This window comes from Onychostoma macrolepis, chromosome 18, assembly GCF_012432095.1.
Source record: "Onychostoma macrolepis isolate SWU-2019 chromosome 18, ASM1243209v1, whole genome shotgun sequence".
Taxonomy (NCBI): domain Eukaryota; kingdom Metazoa; phylum Chordata; class Actinopteri; order Cypriniformes; family Cyprinidae; genus Onychostoma; species Onychostoma macrolepis.
The window spans coordinates 31,480,368-31,500,809 of record NC_081172.1 but is presented as its reverse complement, the minus strand read 5'-3'; the positions used below and the strand labels follow the sequence as shown (position 1 = coordinate 31,500,809).

At 36.3% G+C, this 20,442-nt stretch overlaps 1 protein-coding gene across 2 annotated transcripts in view; it reads left to right on the top strand.

Moving 5' to 3' along the window:
* The first annotated feature begins 3,618 nt into the window (after positions 1–3,618).
* The window catches only part of ets1 (v-ets avian erythroblastosis virus E26 oncogene homolog 1), a 54,342-nt gene continuing 37,518 nt past the window's right edge, over positions 3,619–20,442 (top strand). For both annotated transcript variants that reach the window (XM_058750689.1, XM_058750688.1), the window contains exons 1-4: positions 3,619–3,660; positions 4,493–4,678; positions 6,531–6,629; positions 16,066–16,216. In XM_058750689.1, coding sequence (XP_058606672.1) covers positions 3,634–3,660; positions 4,493–4,678; positions 6,531–6,629; positions 16,066–16,216 — 463 coding nt within the window. In that variant the 5' untranslated portion in view covers positions 3,619–3,633. The remainder of the gene's footprint in view (positions 3,661–4,492; positions 4,679–6,530; positions 6,630–16,065; positions 16,217–20,442) is intronic.

Below are 20,442 nucleotides of genomic sequence, written 5' to 3'. Positions count from 1 at the left end.
CGTCTGAAGTACAAAGCCTATCATTTACATAATAAATAATAGTTTCGCATTCAGATACGTTACATCGCAAATATGGAAATATTATGGAATATTTGGATTTGTGCCCAATGAGGGAGGTAGGATACACGAGCAAAATACACAAAGCTCCATTTCCCAAACAGTTGAGTGTGCAAGCCTTTAAAGTATACTCCCTTGTCTCCATGTGAGAGACGCATTCAGAATCAGCACATGGTCACTGTCTAGGGGGCTTTGTTTTCAAGTGCACAACTCATGGCATTTCGTTGTAAGGCCTCGTGCACCGAGCCGAGATGTCCGTACCGTGACGGTTCGGTACGAATACATGTATCGTGCCACCCCTTCTATCTATCTATCTATCTATCTATCTATCTATCTATCTATCTATCTATCTATCTATCTATCTATCTATCTATCATCGTAAATAAATAAGGTAAAAAAGTTAAAAATAAAAAGGTAACTAACATTTTATATGACAATTCTGACATTTTTTTTTTCAATTTTCTTAACATATAATTGTGAGATATAAACTTGCCATTCTGAGAAGAAAAATTGTGAGATGAGAAATCACAATTGCAAGAAAAATTGAAAAATACCAAAACAGAATTTTATTCAAAGAAACCAATTTAAAAAATAATTAAAAGTAAAAATAAAAATAAATGAACCTGTTCTTAAAACATTATTATTATCTAAAATATATATATAAAAAAAAAAAAACACACACACTTTTGCTTATAGTGAGTAAACTGTTAACTAAATTAAAAATGAATGCGACTGGATGATAAAATAAAAATAAATTGAAAATATTTTAATAATAATAATATCTGATAAAAATTAAATTAGTTTAGAAATAAATATTCATTGCATTTCTAATCTTCAAACGGTCTCTGGCAGCAGAGATGGGTTTTGCTATCAGTTTTGTATCATTATTTTATTTTATTTCATTTTAGTTTTTTATTTTATATTTTATGAAAAAAATATCAAATTGTTTAGCATGGTGATAATGACTGGGTTATAAAAAGAAAAAAATAACACAAGCACGTAGTTGATTTGAAAGTTTTTGAAAAACAGAATTGTCCTAGTTTTAAAACTTTTGTGTCATAGAGATATTAAAAATCTAAAATACATATATTCTGTCAAAAAAAACAACAACAAAAAAAAAACGAATGAATGACTGAATGATTGAATGAATGAATACAACTTTGTTACTTGAAATAAATGTTAAAAATAAAATGTTTAAGTGTTTAAATTTAGGTATAGTTGTCAAATAAACGTTTTGTTTTATTTATTTTTATGTAGTTAAACCTGATGTACTAAACCAATAAATAAAGGTTTAAATCTACAGTGAATTCTAAACTACAACACAATAAAACAAAAGAATCACCCACATAAGAGGGGAAAGAGAGAAGCGGAATGTTTCACAGGGCGAGCGAGAGGTGTTGGAGTGATAAGGGAGGCGCGAGGCGTGCAGGAGGTGATGAGAGGAGATCATGTGGAGCAGAAGAGCATCAAGGCCTCTCCTTTGAAGCCATCATCATGCTAATTGAAACAGCATTGTGGGCACACGGGGAAGATCTGGATCACATTTACTGCCTTTTATTCAATTTGGCTCATCAGAAGGGGCGCGTCTTGCCCCACCTATCTCTTTTTTTCTCCTGCTTCTCTCAGCACATGGCCATAAGTCACGCAGCTCCCCTCTTGCCCCTGACGTGTTGGCCCTTCCGAAGCCCTCTGGGATTGCTTTGCCCGGCTTCAGAGAGATTCCCGTCTGAGACAGAGAGCGCAGGTTGACATGCCACTTCTTCACGCTTCTCACCTTGGACTTGAAAGCACCTCCAGATTTACTTTCAAGGACCCGCATGGAAGATCTTTGACCACGCACTTTCTAATTCAAACAAATGAGAGCGGGGCAGCCGCGGAGGGCTTATCACTCACCCGCAAGGTGTTTCAGACGAGATGCGAATGGCCCGCTGATAAAAACTAAGTGCTTTGAGTGGGCTGTTTGAGTTTGATGGGAGAAAATAGGGACATAATCATCTGGAAAATAATTTCTTAGACATAATGCTGTGTATTCACCAGGGTTATTACTAGGAAAAAATAAAAATAAAAAATCGTATCAAAAAAATGTAAAAATTGCTAGTAAATTTCACAATTAATTACAAAAAAAAGGCAAGTAACACATTGAAGTAAATGTTAAATCTTAATGTAAAAAGACATAAATAACATTTTCTTGTAAAACATACTCCAATAATATTTTGTTTTATTTATAATCTTGAAAAAACAACAACATTAGAATAAAATATTTTAAAAATATATTTTATTTCAGGTGGTTGCCAAGGAAACATTTCCAAATTTCTCATTTTCATTTAGTTTAACCTGATGAGTAAAATACCTAAAACTGGAATAAAAATGTATATATATATATATATATATTTAAAAAATAAATAAATCTGAAGACATTGAAACAAAACACAAAAATTAAATTTATTATAAAGAGGAAGTTAGGAAGTCTGAGTGAACAATACATACAGTATATTATGCCAAATATATGTTTAACACTAACTGATAGATAAATTAAAAAAAAAGCATATTTTATTATATTTTTATTCAAATAACAGTATTGTTTTTGTTACTTGAAATAAAAATACTTATTACTAATAAAGTAAAATATTTTAAAAGTGATTTTATTTTAGGTAGTTGCCAAGTAAATATTTCTCAATTTTTCATTTTCATTTAGTTTTACACTGATGACTAAATTAACTAAAACCTAAACCTAAACCTAAAACTATAGTGTATATATATATATATGTGTATATATATGTATATATATATATATATATATGTGTGTGTGTGTGTGTTTATAAACCTAAAACAAAAATTTGAATTAAAACAGAAAATATAAAAGTAAAATATTATAAGCTATAACAGTGTCTCAAAACAACACTGCTATTCATGCACATAAACAGAGAGATGTGATTACACAACTGCCACTTCTGAGTAAATGTGTTGTTTTCTCAAGCAAGGCCAGATCAGATCATAAGAGAGGACAATCCAGGCTTTCTCTCGCACTGTATTCTGTCACACACAGGTGGAGTCTCTCTCACATACACACATGAATATACAAACACAGGTCATGGCCACCCAGGCCTCGTCATTTTTTGTTCATCTGGTCAAAGCGACGCAGCTGTATTTAGGAATCACAGATGATAAATAGCTTCTTTTCTCCTCTCCTTTCTATCCAAAACTCATCCTAACTCAGCAGCACATCATCACTCCGGCCCAAAACTGCCTTCCTCCCACCAGCAGCATAAAGAGGGACCTTGGACAGTATTTCCAAACAAAAACCGCTCCCTAAACCTCTCCCTGACGCTCTCCTCCTCTCCACGGCCCAGCAACCTGCTGGACACAGACGTGACCGGAGGAAATCCACTCATTGTGACCCCCATCGGGCGCGCTCTTCCTCTTCCTCTGTATATGGACATTTTCCTCCAGAGCCTGACCGAATCAGCGCAGGCTGCTGGACACTGACGGAGGAACTGGGAAAACTCATTCGCTCCGCTTCCTCTTCAACCTTTGTTACGCAGTCAAGTCCAGGAAGAGCTAGTGTGAATAACTGATATGAACAGTATCAGTAGCTCACATCATGTGCGTAAAGACAAAATGTATAAAATGTGCCTAAAGCTGTCAAAAAGTCTCATATCAGGAAAACTGACCATTTTATAACATTGAAAAATTAATTTTATTTGTCAAATAAATGAATAAAAAAGTTATAACGACTTTTTTTTTTTCTAATTATTTTATTTACTTCTACTATACTACTAATTATTGGCATTACTATTATTATTAATTTTAAAAATTAGTAACTTTGTGTTTTAGTGTTTTTTTTTTTTTAATGGTATAAAAGTGATAAATATAAAGATTGCATTTAGGAATTTTACATGTTTGAAGCAATTTAAAAATAAAATAATAATAATAATAATTATTATTATTATTATTATTATACAAATTATTAGGAGTTTTACTCAACATTTTCAGTGTCATTAAATCTAAATGTGTGCTTAAAAATGTAAGTCTAAAAAATGTGTTTAACATAGTTTAAAAAAATATTATTATTATTATTATTACAAATATTAGTTGACATTTTTAGATTAATTAAATCTAAATGTGAAGCCAACATAAAGGTAACATTTAGAAACTTGACATGTTTAAAGTAGTTACAAAAATAAAGTATAACAAAAACAAACAAACAAACAGTAAATAAATGAATGAATAAATAAATAAATACATTTATACTAGACTTAACACACACATTATCATCATCCACCACTACCACCATCGTCTTGGAGATTTTTTTTTTTTTTTTTTTTTTTTGTAATTGATTCGAAGATCAATTTAAAGGTTCATTAATGTAATTTATTATCTGAATATTTAAACCAGAATTTGAAAGTGTCCCCATATAAAGCCGTTGTTCCCGTAGGTCTGGATGGCTGGACACTTGTTGGATGTGGAGAGTGCGGACTGGTTTTGGAGGAGCGCAGTGATTGGAGAGGGTGGGACTCCAGCAAGTGCGCTTTATCCTTCCTCTCCAAAGACGAGCCAGGTACAAACACCAGCTGACAGCCAGCCCACCGCCAACAGCCTCCAGCGACTCCAGCAAATCACGGTAAGAACGAAGTTTGTTTCTATCCTCCGTCGATTAGCTGTAGTGGAGGGCTTGTCCGCGCCGGAGCCGCGCTCCGAACTCACTGTGGATCGGGAAGAATCGCGAGGAACCTGATAATACTGACGGGAAACGATCGGTCTTGTTACGACGAGCTGATTTGGCAATGTTTTGCAACTTTATCGCTTCAAATATGACTTTTAAATCCATCTTTTTTTTAATTAATTAATTTTTCTTTTTCTTTTTCAACTGTCTGAGGAAAGAAAAAAAACTTTTAAGATGTTTTCAGTTTTACATTCTGCATTGTAGCTTATATGGTTAAAATGTCATTATAACAAAATTTCATATAGGCTGAAATTGATATACAAAAATCTAATTTATATAGTTTGTACAAACAGAAAAAGCAGATGTAGTATTATTATTATTATTATTATTATTATTTAATCAGCTAAACTGTGTTCTTGCTATTTGGAATAGCGATGTTCATTGTGCTGAATGAGAGAGTGTTGTGATAACCTCTGGAAGATCCATATGTGACAGTCACCTCAACCTTTGACTCAGAGGAACATCAGTTGCCACACTCTAAGCACTTCAAGATGTTCCTCTCTCTCTCACACACACACACACACACACACACATGCACACACGCTGCTGTTTTAGGTGAATCCTCAGTAGTTGGCCAGCTCGTCCATGTGCTCATCATGAAGTCGCTCCAGAAACAGAATCCTCACAGCTGGGCTCCAGCTCTCTCTCTAATGCCCGCTCTAGTAAACAATGATAAAGGGATGGCAGTAAGGAGACACTGACAGAATGAGAGGGGAGGGTAGAGAAGGAGGAGTAAGAGACAGACGCCAGACTCTGGTCTGTTTCTGAACTTTATTGCTCTGTATTTGATCAGTGTATTATTCTTACACTCTAAAAATGCTGGGTTAAATACAACGCAATTGCTGTGTTCATCCATATTTTACGCAGTGCTGGGTTGTATTTAATCCAACACTTTTTAGAGTGTAGGTTATTATTTTTACTACTATTTAATAATGATTAATTGTATTGTATTGAATAACCAATTAATCATTACATTTATTTATTGATTGATTGATTGGTCGATTGATTGATTGATTGATTGATTGATTGATTGATTGATTGATTGTATTTTTAAATATTATTGGCTGACAACCAAACCTTGTTGGCAATTATTTGTTATTTTCAAAATGCATATTTTATTTAATAATAATAATACTGTATATATCAGTATTTTGTATATTAATTTTATTTTAATATATATTATTTTTATAGTCGCACACACACACACACACACACACACACACACACACTCACACATATATATATATATATATATATATATATATATATACTGTATATATAGCTGAAAAAGTTAGTTGAAATTGTAATTTTTTTTCAGCAATAAAGTGTTGATTTCTCTTGCTGTCTCATTATCAGTACCACTGAAGAAGCTGTATCAGCTGACCACTATTTTTACTAGATTGTACTTATTTACATAGAAGTAAGCAATGACACAGTCAAAGTCTTTTCTTTTAAAGTCATGCGAATTTAAAAATGTACGATGACTCTGCTTTGATATATCTGATCACCACCCAGTCCGGTTGATTAAGACACACTTAAGCAACATAACATTGCAATAGAAGAAGGCTCTATCGCTTCACCATCAGTTCCCGCCCTTCTGCTGCATTTGGCTCACCGCATGTCATCTTTAGCTTTGATTGGCAGGTTATTTCTAATCCAGGTTGGTGGAGCTCGTCTCTGGGATAAACAGTGTGAGATTGATTGAGGTCCTCACCTCTCGTGTGTGTGTGTGTTTGTCTCTTGTCCGCAGGCCTCCATCACGGCAGCTCCAGCTCGTAGAATGAGTTACTACTCGGATCCAGTTTCCTCCTGTCAGGCTCTTCAACCGCCTGACTGTCTGGGTGTAATGGTAAGACCTCCACCTTCCACTATAAATCACCTCTGTTTCTCCTGAGCTGCCCACTAGCCATGTGTAAGAAACAAGTGAACACACACTCCTGGTTATTACAACAAACTCAACCCCAGAATCTGTTGGCATGATATTCACTCTCACTTTTCTGAGTTTTAAGCATAGTTAACAGCATTTGTGGCATAATGTTGATTAATACAAAAAAATATTTTCCACTTGTCCCTTCTTTTGGGACAAAACACTGATAAAAAGTGTACCTTGAATGCATTGCAAGTCGCTTCAGATAAAAACATCTGCCAAATATATGTGAGGAACTGAATGAAGCCAATCCGTAAGCATTAAGATACTCACATGTTCAGTAGTATAGCCACAAGATCTTTTTTTTGTGCAACATTTTACTTTGTTGGCGTTAAAACATAATGATGTAACCACTGAAACCATAAAACAACTGTAAAAATCACAGTTTAAATAGTTTATATACAGCTAATCATTTAAATACAGCTAACATAATACAAAAAAGTTTTATGAGCAAAGATAGTGTATGTATTTGTTGAAAAAAATATAGATTATGAGCATAAAATAAAGCCTTCATAAAACTGGCCCAGTGTCTCATCATAATATTAATTCATACAGGTTTGGAACAACTTCAGGGTGAGAAAATGATGACAGAATTTTCATTTTTTTGTGAACTAAATAAAAACTAAATATATTATATATATCATAATGTCCCTTTAAGTGTTCAGTTTCAGTTCAGTCAAAACATATCCTTTATTTTATGCATTGTTAATGCATAATATTCCAGCTCTGTCACCTCAGGTTTCTTGCATCCAGGTGTTTCATACACATTTGCTATTATCTGAGCAGATGCAAAGGTGAATATCAATGTGATTTCAGTGGCATTAAATAAATGTGAACCCGCAGGTGACACCAAATCTTCCCCTGAATGCAGAACACTGTTTGCACACAGAACGCTGCGTATGACTCCAGAGCTACAGGTTTTTCTCGACTCAATTTAAATAAACGCTCAATACAAAGGGTGGGGAAGAATTAGTATGGGAATGCTTAAAGGGAAAAAACATTTACCTCCTTTTAACCCCCATCCGCCCCGTCTAGAGGTCAGAGGGGTTAAGGTAGTTTGTTGGGCGCTTGTAAAAGGGAACATTTTAACAGTCCTGGCGAGGAGTCGGCTGGGGCACATTGGGATTCTGCACAGGTGAGTGCAGAATCAAAGGTGTCTAATAAAGATTTAGGCAGGACATTCAGGCATCAGTATGCACAGACAGGGCTGTTAGTGTTTGAGTCGGAAAGGGTCGCATGCTAATCCGCAGCGGCCCATCCTCCTCATGCAGGGACTCACCATACAGCTAATCTGCTCAGGTGGCCTCGTGGCTTTTGAAATCGAGACGCTTGTCTCCCACTACGGTCAAAGGCTATGAGGAGGGGGCTTCCCTCCTGGTTCATTCATTTGCATGCGCTGAAGAAGAAAAGACATTCTCTAATCTCATCTCTCCCCCTGAACATCCCCTCCACCCCTCGCTCTCTTATGAAGACGAGTGAACTGAGGAAGACAGGCAGATATTGTCTGTGTCATTAGCACTACAGACTGAAAGAACAAGATTGCCTGGTGTTACTGTTTCTGCTTAAGTATCTGTTGACACGACATCCACTTTTCAAATGCATCATATTTGCATTCCTGATATTTGGGTTTCAAAGCATGGTGGAAAAAAGCGTTACTGTACCTCTAGGATTGGGAACTGGGTCCACGAACCATAATAAAAAATAAAAAAAACATTTACAACCCTAGGATTTGTCCCTAGAATGAAATGGTCTGTTATTACCTTATTTGGAAGGGTCATGAATAATAATGTTGAGCTCTGCTCTGATTGGCTGTTTCACAGTGCAGCTCGTTTCAGTATAGCTCACACAGCAGGAAGGAAACACAGGGAAAATATATATTTCAATACTTTCTCTCGCAGTTATATCGTTGGGTAATTATACTGTATATAAAATGCAGGCATCAGGGAGCCGCTAATAATATGCGGGGGATTGAAACTGCTTTCAAATGCACGATCGCTTTTTAGTTTCACTTTCACTTTCGAGATTCCAGTAAGAGCAGTGCAGTCCAAATCAAGAACAGAACTCTTATGAGTTGGTCCATTCAATAAATCACGAAACAAACAAACAAACAAAAAATACAGCACAACCTGTGCAATCCGATTCACGAACAAAACTCTTATGAGTTGGTTCTTTAAATCAGTGTTTCCAAACCTTTTTTCTGCCGCGGCACAGGTTTGATATGTAAAAATCCCAAGGCACACCACAAATATATATATATATATATATATATATATATATATATATATATATATATATGTATATGTATGTATATGTATATGTGTATATATATATATATATATATATATATATAGAGAGAGAGAGAGAGAGAGAGAGAGGGCCTAATTAAACATTGCGTCTTCAGAGTTGATATTTTGGCTTTATATATGATCAGACACTTGCACTTAATTTCTTAAAATCAAACTCAAATGCAGTTAACAAGGTTTTCGTCGACCAATTGACAGAGATCTGTGTTTTGTCCATCATTAGAACGGCCACATCTGAGCATCAGGTTTTCATTAGTTTGCAGTTTTAAAGTTTATTGTAGCTATATGGGCACTCAGTTTCTCTTGTTGTTAAATACATTTGACCAAAATCTCACGATATAAAAGACAAACCGCAGGACACAGGATATTTAAAACGTACAAAAGTGTATTGGCTACAACTAGACAGCAAATGCTAAGAGAGACTGCTCTTTAAACATACAAAAACATTAACCTTCATAGACAGCGTTTCTTGAGTAAAGGAAACGCTGCTCTTGTTCAAACATCAGTTATTTACCCTTGCATTGTGAAGTAGACGTCTGTCTTCAAACTGCGCGTCGCGGCCCTTCATTCTTAATGGAGGCGGGGTGGAGTTATGAGGTTTGACTGACAATTTGAGGATCCAATGGAGTTACGAGGTTTAGTCACAAGCTCTTTTGAATGCTTTTCATTGGTTAAATATTTGTAAACCCCATAAACAGACATAACGATGACCAATAGCACTGATTTAAAATAATAATAATAAAATATAATAGAGATATGGAAGTTTTAGATAATTTTCCACGGCACACCCCACAACCCGTCACGTTGGTTGGGAAACACTGCTTTAAATGAATCAGAAAAACATACAGTGCAACCAGTGTAGTTCAATACACAACCAAATTAATCTGAAATGAGCTGGTTCTTATGAGTGAAGCACACACAAAACAATGACAACAACAACAACAACAAACATTCAAAGGAACCAGTGCAGTCTATTTCCCAAATGAATAAATCTCATGAGCTGGTTCTTTTAACAAAACAACAACAAAAAAATCTTAATGTAACAGTGTAGTGATCCAGAACAAATGATGCTTATGAATACATTCTTATTGAATTATGACACACACACACACACACACACACACACACACACAGCACAACCAGCATAATCAAATTCCCAGCCAAATAACTCTTATGAGTCAGTTCCTTTAAATGAATCAAAAAACATAAAGTGCAACCAAGTGCAGTTCAATTCACAAGCAAAACTCTAATGAGTTGGTTCTTAAAAACAAACAAACAAACAAACAAACAAACAAAAACACATATAATGTATAAAGTGTAGTCCAATATCCGATCGAATGAATGTTATGAGCCAGTTCTTATTAGTGAATCACTGAATAAATGAATAAATCTTATTAGCTTGTTCTTTTAAGTGAATAAAAAAGCTTAAAGTGTAGTGATTCCAGAACAAATGGCATGAGTCCATTCTTCTTAGTGAATCAAAAAACACATGCAGCTCAACCAGCATAATCGAATTCCCGTTCCATATGACTCATATCACATCGCAACTAGTGCAGTCCAATTCCCGAATGAACAAGTCTCATGATCAGGTTATTTTAAGTAAATAATAATAATAATAACAATAACTAGACTAACCAATGTAGTGGTTACAGAGTGAATGACGTTTATATGTCCATTCTTCTTCGAGAATCTAAAAAAAAAAAAATGCAACCAGGTAGTCTAGTTACCAAAAAAAAAAAAAAGATTCTTTAGAGTCGGTATCTTTAAATGAATCAAAACACACACAACACAACCAGTGTCATCCAGTTCGCACATGAATGACTCTTATGAGCTAATTCTTATTACATTTTTCCATGCATTATCAACATTATTTTATAAAATTAAACAAATGAAATATTACCATGTTTTTGTTTGTTTCAGTACATTTCATGCATTTGACAGATGCATGCTTTCAAAGCAACTTACATTGTTTTTGATGTAAGGCCTAAATATAGCAAAGGCCAATTATGAGACTGCAAAAAAGTTAAGAGTTAATTTTTACAATAATTATGCATTTGGCAATGGAGATGCATATCTTTTTTTTTTCTGGGTATTTATGCTTTAAATGTTTTAAAAGCAGATGTAATGGAACCATTAAGGATTCTGAATCCTTATGAGGAATCAGAACCAGAATCATTCAATTCTTTACAATCCCCATCTCTAGTTTCCTCTTTAAACATCCTGATGTTGTACCACTAATGTCCCGCTCATCATCAGAAATCCCAGCGATGTCAATGGGTGCAAGGGTGGCATTGCCCTTTGTATGGGACGGGACCCTCCTGTACCCCATAAATCCTACAGCCGTCCTCCCTACTTCCTCCGTCTCTCCCTCAACCATCATCTGTATCTCTCTCCGCTCTCGACTTCTCGTCTCCGCTCCCCATGACTCCAGCAAGGGACTTTCAGACAGCCTAAGCATGATCCTCCAATGAGCTCAGTTCTATAAAGCTGCTGCCAGGTCTCGGCTGATAACAACAGTCTTAACTCAACAGCAGGTTTATCAGATGGGCAGTCGGTCAGGCTGCGGACGCCTCCCTTCATGAAGAACAGCCCTGGAGACAGACAGTAGCTCAGATACAGCGGCTTCTGTCGCCACAGTAAAGTCAGTTCACAACCTGTCTGTTGACACTTAGGGAATATAAAAGTGGACACACTTTCTCTTTCTATTAGGCACAGTGTTAAATACAGAGCATCTCTTATGTGTGCAGATTTAGGAATAGTTGATGTGAAAATGAACTATGAACTAGACTTATTTGAAGTGAATGTGAACCGGGTCTGTCAAGCGCCAAAATGACCAAAAAAGCACCATGAAAGTATCACAAAAGTGGTGCATATGACTTGTGCACTATAATCCAAATCCTCTGAAGCTATTTGTTAGTTTTGTGCAAGGAACTGATTGAAATCTTTGTGGTTATTCATGGAAAATCTTGACATTGTCAGGTAATGAAAAGTAGTTGTATGAATCACTCTTTGAAGTTTTATTTTAATCGAAACGATCCATTAACAGTTGAGTTCAACTCAATTAATGATCTGTATTTAAAAGCACAAGATTATTAATGGTTATGTCTTGAATTTTGGACTGTTGGCTTTAGAAGATTTGCAATATAGTGCAACAAGTCATATACAGGTGCATCTCAATAAATCAGAATGTCGTGGAAAAGTTCATTTATTTCAGTAATTCAACTCAAATTGTGAAACTCGTGTATTAAATAAATTCAGTGCACACAGACTGAAGTAGTTTAAGTCTTTGGTTATTTTAATTGTGATGATTTTGGCTCACATTTAACAAAAACCCACCAATTCAGTATCTCAACAAATTAGAATACTTCATATGATCAATAAAAAAAAACATGTTTAGTGAATTGTTGGCCTTCTGGAAAGTATGTTAATTTACTGTATATGTACTCAATACTTGGTAGGGGCTCCTTTTGCTTGAATTACTGCCTCAATTCGGCGTGGCATGGAGGTGATCAGTTTGTGGCACTGCTGAGGTGGTATGGAAGCCCAGGTTTCTTTGACAGTGGCCTTCAGCTCATCTGCATTTTTTGGTCTCTTGTTTCTCATTTTCCTCTTGACAATACCCCATAGATTCTCTATGGGGTTCAGGTCTGGTGAGTTTGCTGGCCAGTCAAGCACACCAACACCATGGTCATTTAACCAACTTTTGGTGCTTTTGGCAGTGTGGGCAGGTGCCAAATCCTGCTGAAAAATGAAATCAGCATCTTTAAAAAGCTGGTCAGCAGAAGGAAGCATGAAGTGCTCCAAAATTTCTTGGTAAACGGGTGCAGTGACTTTGGTTTTCAAAAAACACAATGGACCAATACCAGCAGATGACATTGCACCCCAAATCATCACAGACTGTGGAAACTTAACACTGGACTTCAAGCAACTTGGGCTATGAGCTTCTCCACCCTTCCTCCAGACTCTAGGACCTTGGTTTCCAAATGAAATACAAAACTTGCTCTCATCTGAAAAGAGGACTTTGGACCACTGGGCAACAGTCCAGTTCTTCTTCTCCTTAGCTCAGGTAAGACGCCTCTGACGTTGTCTGTGGTTCAGGAGTGGCTTAACAAGAGGAATACGACAACTGTAGCCAAATTCCTTGACACGTCTGTGTGTGGTGGCTCTTGATGCCTTGACCCCAGCCTCCGTCCATTCCTTGTGAAGTTCACCCAAATTCTTGATCTCTCGGTTGGTTGTGCATCTTTTTCTTCCATACTTTTTCCTTCCACTCAACTTTCTGTTAACATGCTTGGATACAGCACTCTGTGAACAGCCAGCTTCTTTGGCAATGAATGTTTGCTGCTTACCCTCCTTGTGAAGGGTGTCAATGATTGTCTTCTGGACAACTGTCAGATCAGCAGTCTTCCCCATGATTGTGTAGCCTAGTGAACCAAACTGAGAGACCATTTTGAAGGCTCAGGAAACCTTTGCAGGTGTTTTGAGTTGATTAGCTGATTGGCATGTCACCATATTCTAATTTGTTGAGATAGTGAATTGTTGGGTTTTTGTTAAATGTGAGCCAAAATCATCACAATTAAAATAACCAAAGACTTAAACTACTTCAGTCTGTGCACACTGAATTTATTTAATACACGAGTTTCACAATTTGAGTTGAATTACTGAAATAAATGAACTTTTCCACAACATTCTAATTTATTGAGATGCACCTGTATACTATTTTGATGATATTTTGTGATACTTTAAATACACTTTTGTGTCATTTTGAAGCTTTGTTGTAAGCATTAAAACACTCACTGTTCAAATAATATAGCCACAAGACCTTAACCATATGTGGTAACCTTTTTGTGTAACATTATATCTTAAGTGATTTTACAGCTTTTTTTTTTCTGTAATTTAAATAGTTACTTTTCAAATAACACATTTTTATATTACATGTAATGTAGGTGTGTTTATAAAATATATAATAAAATATAATATATCATAAACAAATATTCCAAAATGTATTCATTAATTTGTTTGTTTGTTTCTTTGAATTTGTTGATTCAGTTCACAACACTAGTTATGTTGCTTTTGTGTAATTTTGAAGCTTTTAAAACTCCAGTGTCCAATTATTGTGCATGCACTACATTTGGTGCGGGATTCAATTAGAAACAATTTTCACTCAGACATTCAATTTCACAAATAATTACAAGAAAATGGCAAGTAACACATTGAATTAAATATGAAATTTGGAAGTAGAATATTTTTTGGAAGATTTTGGATTTAAGTATTATGTGTGAGTTATAATGTTTGTTATGCTATAACATAATGTATGTTAGTAAAATATGAGCTTTTTGTTTTGACTAAAAAAATAAAATGGCTGGACTCACGTTGTCACTTTAACTTTACAGTTACATTATCTTCAAAAAGCACGAGAGCTGCTCTAAATGAACTCCAGCCGTGGCACCTGTGGCAGCCACACGGCAAATTATTATTTGCACCACAACCAGCCACGCTCAACACTTTAGTCTTGATAAATCATATCAAAGAAAGCTTGCAGCTTCTTCGAAATGGAAAGAAGCTCTCTTTTTTTTTTTGCAGACAGATAACATTTCAGACAGATAATCTAGAGCAGACGCATGCGCTCGCCCTGCATTAATGCTGATTTATTCACCACAAAGATGCTTTAGATATGCTGATACCAGTTAACCTGTTCCTGTACCCAGCAGTGAACATCACAACATGAATCAAAACCCCATTGAAAATGGGACATGATTTTTGAGTCATGCGTGCAGCTGGAGATTTCATATCAGGTTTCTAAAACAAGAGCGCACAACAATCTCCTCCAAACTGAAGGCCGTTACGCTTTGGTCACAAATACTGCATTGTTTCATCAGTCTTAAACATTCTTTTCAAGAAGTTAACCGAGACTGTCAACAAGCCGAGGACAATGCCTATTTACTGTACACACACATCTTCTACACAATTACATTTGATGGCATGTGCTTTTGGCCTAAGGAAGTTGATTTGCTGATTTGGCTATTTCAATGGACCTTTATCTGACACAAATTGTTCTGTAAGCGGTATTTTCCCTCAGAATGAGCCCCAGAAGCTGTTCTCAGAAAACATCCCGCAGATGAAGGACTGTTTGTGGATCTGTTGGCCTCTTAGATGCAGATCGCAGAGGAGGATTTAGGAGATTGAGTAGCTAATGCTTCTGTGTGTTTACCAGATCTTATTTTTGAGGGTATTAAAAGGTCAGAGTTGATCCTGGATCAGTTTTCTTTCTGCAAAACATATTCAATCTATGACCTCTGATTCCAGAATACTGATTGTTATTTTAATGTAAACACTGTACCCTATAAATAATCATCCATTTATTTTGTTTTGAGCATAGTTTAAGTTCTTAAGTTATGACATGTTTCTTTTCTCTGAGACAAAAGAGCTGGACATGCTAGCAAAACAAACAAAATGTTAGATTTTTTTTTTTTTTTGCATATCCTAAAGGCAGAGCTGACACAAATTAATTAATAAAATAAAATAAAAAATAATAATAATAATTAAAATATGACTACTTTGGTGCTAGCCTTTACTAACGTTATAAGTTATGAAAATAAAAACAAAAAAATGTGGTATGACCCTGTTAATGAACCAGTTGACTCAGCAAAGTTCTCTGCTAGTGTCTCTTTCATTTTCCCTTTTTTTTTTTTTTTTTTTCTCTTTTGACTGTCTGACTTCCCTTTCTCCTGGCCTGACGTCAGAGTCCCACCGAGATCAAAAGAATAAAATTGCTTCTCAAGCGCTTTGCTTCAACAGAAACTCGAGCTGCCTCGGGCCACACAGGGAATTTCATATGTAAAAATCTTTGCCGTTCACTGATGGTAAGCGGTCATGAATGAAAGCCCTTGAAAGACAAAAGACCTTTGACACAAAAAGGGTTTAGATATAAATTTCTATTACTATTGTGTGTTTAAAGTGAACTGCAAATAATCCAATCATCTCTGTGGCTTTCCCAAGTAACAGCAGCATCCCAGCTTTGGCTTCAGTAGTTTGTGTTGTGTTTGTTTCTGTAGAGGTCGAGTGGAGGGATGGCAGTGACTGTGCTTCCTCATATGCAGCCTCCCGCCGTGTTTCACCCACAAAACCCAGCTCCACCCAGACCCCTGTACGGCCATCACATCACCCTGCAGGAGGTGCCCACCGGACCAGAGCTCAGCCCCAGCGGTAAGACAAAACATGCTGTGTGTGTGTGTGTGTGCTGGGATGAGTGTTTGAGGGATATTAAAGAATCAAGGCCAAGTTTCTTAATGAACAGTATATCTTCTGATTTATTAATAAATGCTGTTTGAACAATCATCATTGACATTTTTTAATACTTTGTCCAGCATTTACCTTTTATAGATTATAAAATTTGGCAAACATAAATAAACTAAACATTATATATAAAATATAGAATAAAGTAACATTAAATAACAACAGCAATAATAATAATTACTATTTTTATTATTGTTGTTATTATTATTATTATTACAAATCCATTTGTTTATCATAAGCATTTGTATTATTATTATTATTATTATCAATACCATCAAATATTATCTTTCTTAGATTATAAACAAATATTTTTAAAGTAAACATTAATACATTTCATTTATATTTTGTTTATATTATAGACATTATTTTTTTTTATTTAGACACTTTTTTTTTCTTTTGCACAATTCATAGGTTCATATAATTTCCTAATCTTTTTTATTTATTTTTTTGAATTATATGTATTATTTAGGTGCTCTGCTTAAAATTAAATACTCAAATTAAAATAAAATGACTTTCATTTTCGTCTGACATCACAAATACCTCTTACTTTTTTAACCCCTCCCCTTCGTCCTGGTACATAACGCCCACTTTTCATTGTCCAATCAATTCCTGATCGCTAAAATCATTCCTTCCGACACTTTAACTCATTAAAAATTCTGTTTCACTCGTATTTGAGACATAAAATGGGTTGCGAGTTGACTGTAGAGTTAAGAAAAAATGCATGTCTCAGAATGAGGTCAATACACTCTTGACACAATGTAAAGTTGAGGCCTGTTTGGCGTAAAACAGATCTTTGTGTGTGTGTGACTGTGAAACGTGCATGTGCGCAGACACACACTTCAGATTTGGGGAGGAGGAAACTGTGAGGCATCTGGTAAAAGCATCTCTTTGGGGGTCAATGTCCCCGTCGTCCCCCAGAGAACAATGTTTTCTCTGCCACACTCAGTGCATGTGTGAGTGTGTGCGTGTTTTTATTTGTGTGTGTGACGTTGGAAGGAGGAGGTGACTGCATGCTCTGGATATTTTTGTGCAGGACATTTAAAAAAAAAAAAAAATGTTTATTCAGAATGAGAACATTCCTCCCAGTGTTTGACATCAGCCTCCCTGCTTTTCAAAACGCCAGAAAAAGCGGCGACATGCGCCATCTGTACGTGCATGTGTGTGTTGGGATGGATCCAGCAGTGGCACCAACTATCGCTTGACACCTCCCCAAACGGGACACAAGGCCATAAGGGTACGAGGGCGCGAGGGCTCAGCAGTGGCCGTCCTTTTCCCAAGCCTCGGGGCCCCTGGGGGATCGGGCCGGGTCGGGTTTGATGGGATTTGCTGATGTTTGTTGCTGGAGCCACTCACTGAAAGCCTCCAGCTTGGCCTGAGTACGTTGCACCATCATAAACAACGTCAACTGGAAAAAAACGACCTCTTGAACTCTTTCCTCGGAGGTGATGCATGTGAGCGCTGTGAACGCTCTGATGTTTGGCGTTTTATTTAATACGATGGGCCGTGTGTTTAGAGAGCTTTTGGAGGCCAGCAGAATCCAGAGATCGTTTCTTTAGTCATGGGTGAGGCACGGTTTAGTCAAATCTAAAGTGAACGAGCTCGCCTGTGAGAGACGGTAACCTCAAAACACTCTCTTGAACTGTCATCCAAGCCACCGCGTGCAAAAACCGTTGGACTGCTACAGCTGCTAGTCAGAATGAAACAGGCCGCCCTCCTGTCACCCAGAAGATCTCGTCTGGAGCAGTTAGTGTGACTTTTTACCTTATACTTTGATCTGAAATCATCAAGCACATGCACATGCATCACACAAACTTTTAAAAACGTGTCATTTTGTCACTTTTTGTGGCCTATATTTAAATACATGACAAACACGTTTCAATAGAAAGGATATTTAGTATATTTTAGTTTATCATAAATGGTTGTCAGTACATTCGGCAGTAACTTTAACCATATTTCAAAGGCAACAAAAGTAATTATGAAACTACATATGAAATCCTACTTAAGTGGGTCAAAACAAGTTCATCTAACTGCATTTAACGTAAACCCAGAATAATACATTTTCATTTAATTATAAATGGCATGCAGTTATTGTCTGAAAACATTGCATTCAGTTAACACACAAGTTATTTTTTCCATATTACATTGTTCCCAATCTCAATGGCAAAAGTGTCCTAATGTACCTGAATTAATTCAGGTACTCTTTTTTGAAAGAGTATGGGTGAATTCAGGTAAATTGGGACACCTTCATCTTTAATGAAATTTGGCCAACAGTGTATCATTTAAACACACCTTTTGTGGCCTATTGCACATATATTTATCATTAATTGTTCTACAAAGTAATTTAACAGATTAACGCACCAAAACAAAAGAATCAAGTAGCGGAGGAACGTGGTGCAAACGACGTTGTTGAACATATATTTAAATACATGACAAAAGCTTGACATTAAAGTATATTTTAGTTTATCATAAATGCTTGTCAGTACATTCAGCAGTAACTTTAACCATATTTCATAGACAACAGTAGTAATTATGACACTACATAAAGAAGCAAAGTTTGTCATTTTAATAGACGTTTTGTTGGCCCACTCACAGCTCTGCCGTACTAAACCGCATTTGAAAACTGAATTAAATTCAGCCGATATCTGTGATTTGCAATATCACCCATAATTTGCCTGAAGTTTAGCACTTCTCAACTTTTTGACGTTCTAACTCGCTTTACGCTCCACTGTCAATCCCACAATCCCTCACGTAATTTGCTGATTAGCTCCCATAGAGAGCGAATGGGAACCGCCCGCTCACGCGCCGCTGTGGTCATGCACGCTTATTACTAATTTGGTACATGACTTTATGATGTTAAGCGTTACCTCAGAGCTGACAGACTCTGTTTTTCGGTTCGGGATTATGTCTGTTTTTCCGTCCCTTTCACGACAGCAAAATCTTTTGGAAAGATGTGACCAAATTTAGTTCCTGATGTAATTTCCAATGAGAAGATTGACTAAAATTCTTTTGACTAGATGATTTGGCTTTCCAGATGTCATTTTTTCCTCTGTCCTTTTTAATACTACCCAATCACGTGCGAAAGCTCATGATGTTTAACGAACCAGTGCATTATTGCTGCAAACGAAGGTGGAATTTATTCCATGACTATTAGAACAGCAGGCCGGCCTTTGGCTTCCAGGTGTGCCGTGAAACGTGCCGTGCGACACACCATAACACACATAGACACGCGCAGACGCCCACATGTTTTCAGACAGCTTCAGCAGAGCTGTACTAGTCCTGCATCTGTAGGCTGCAGGCGCAGGTGCAGGCAGTTAAACCAGAGACACGCTGTAAACGGCTTTTGCGTTCGACACATATGGGACCTGTATGTGGAGAGGGAAAGCTTGTGTCAGTTTTCTGCAACGTGTCAGACACTGTTGCTCCTCAAGTCCATCAAGAAGTAACTATTTGTCTGTACTATTTCACAGAGAACGTGCACTAGTAGACTACTTTTCTATTTAGTATGAAGTCATGTAACAAATAGAGCAGACTCTAGCTCTCTACAGTCCAGATGTGAATGCTGCTTATCACACGGTGTGTTTCCAAAGATAAACCACGCAACCATTATACAATAAGGAGGCATTTTCTACATAAAATTCTAGAGAAATCTAGAGATCTAACAATGATAAAATGCTTTAAACTGAGTAGAGTAGGCCAAATAAACTCTTATCATCATCAGCCCTTGTGAAAAAAGAACCATGTTGAATTCTTTTGAATCTGCATTTGTAGTGTACTTCAAATCATAAATGTTATTTATTTATTTATTTTTTTGGGACGAAATAAAGGGCCACTTTAAAGGGATACTTTACCCCAAAATGTAGATTTGCTGTTAATTTACTGACTGTCAGTGCATCCAATATGTAGATGACTTTTTTCTTCAGTAGAACAATACAGAACATTTTTAGAACAGTATTTTTAGCTGAAACCGTGGTCCTTGGTGATTCATAAAATGCAAGTTCACACCTCCCATCACTTTGAAAGTCAAAAAAAGCATATCCACCTTAATTTTCAACGTGGACGTAAGCTGTTTTCTGTGATGGAGCGAGATTTACGATTCAGAATCAGAATGAGCTTTTATTGCCAGGTATGTTTACATA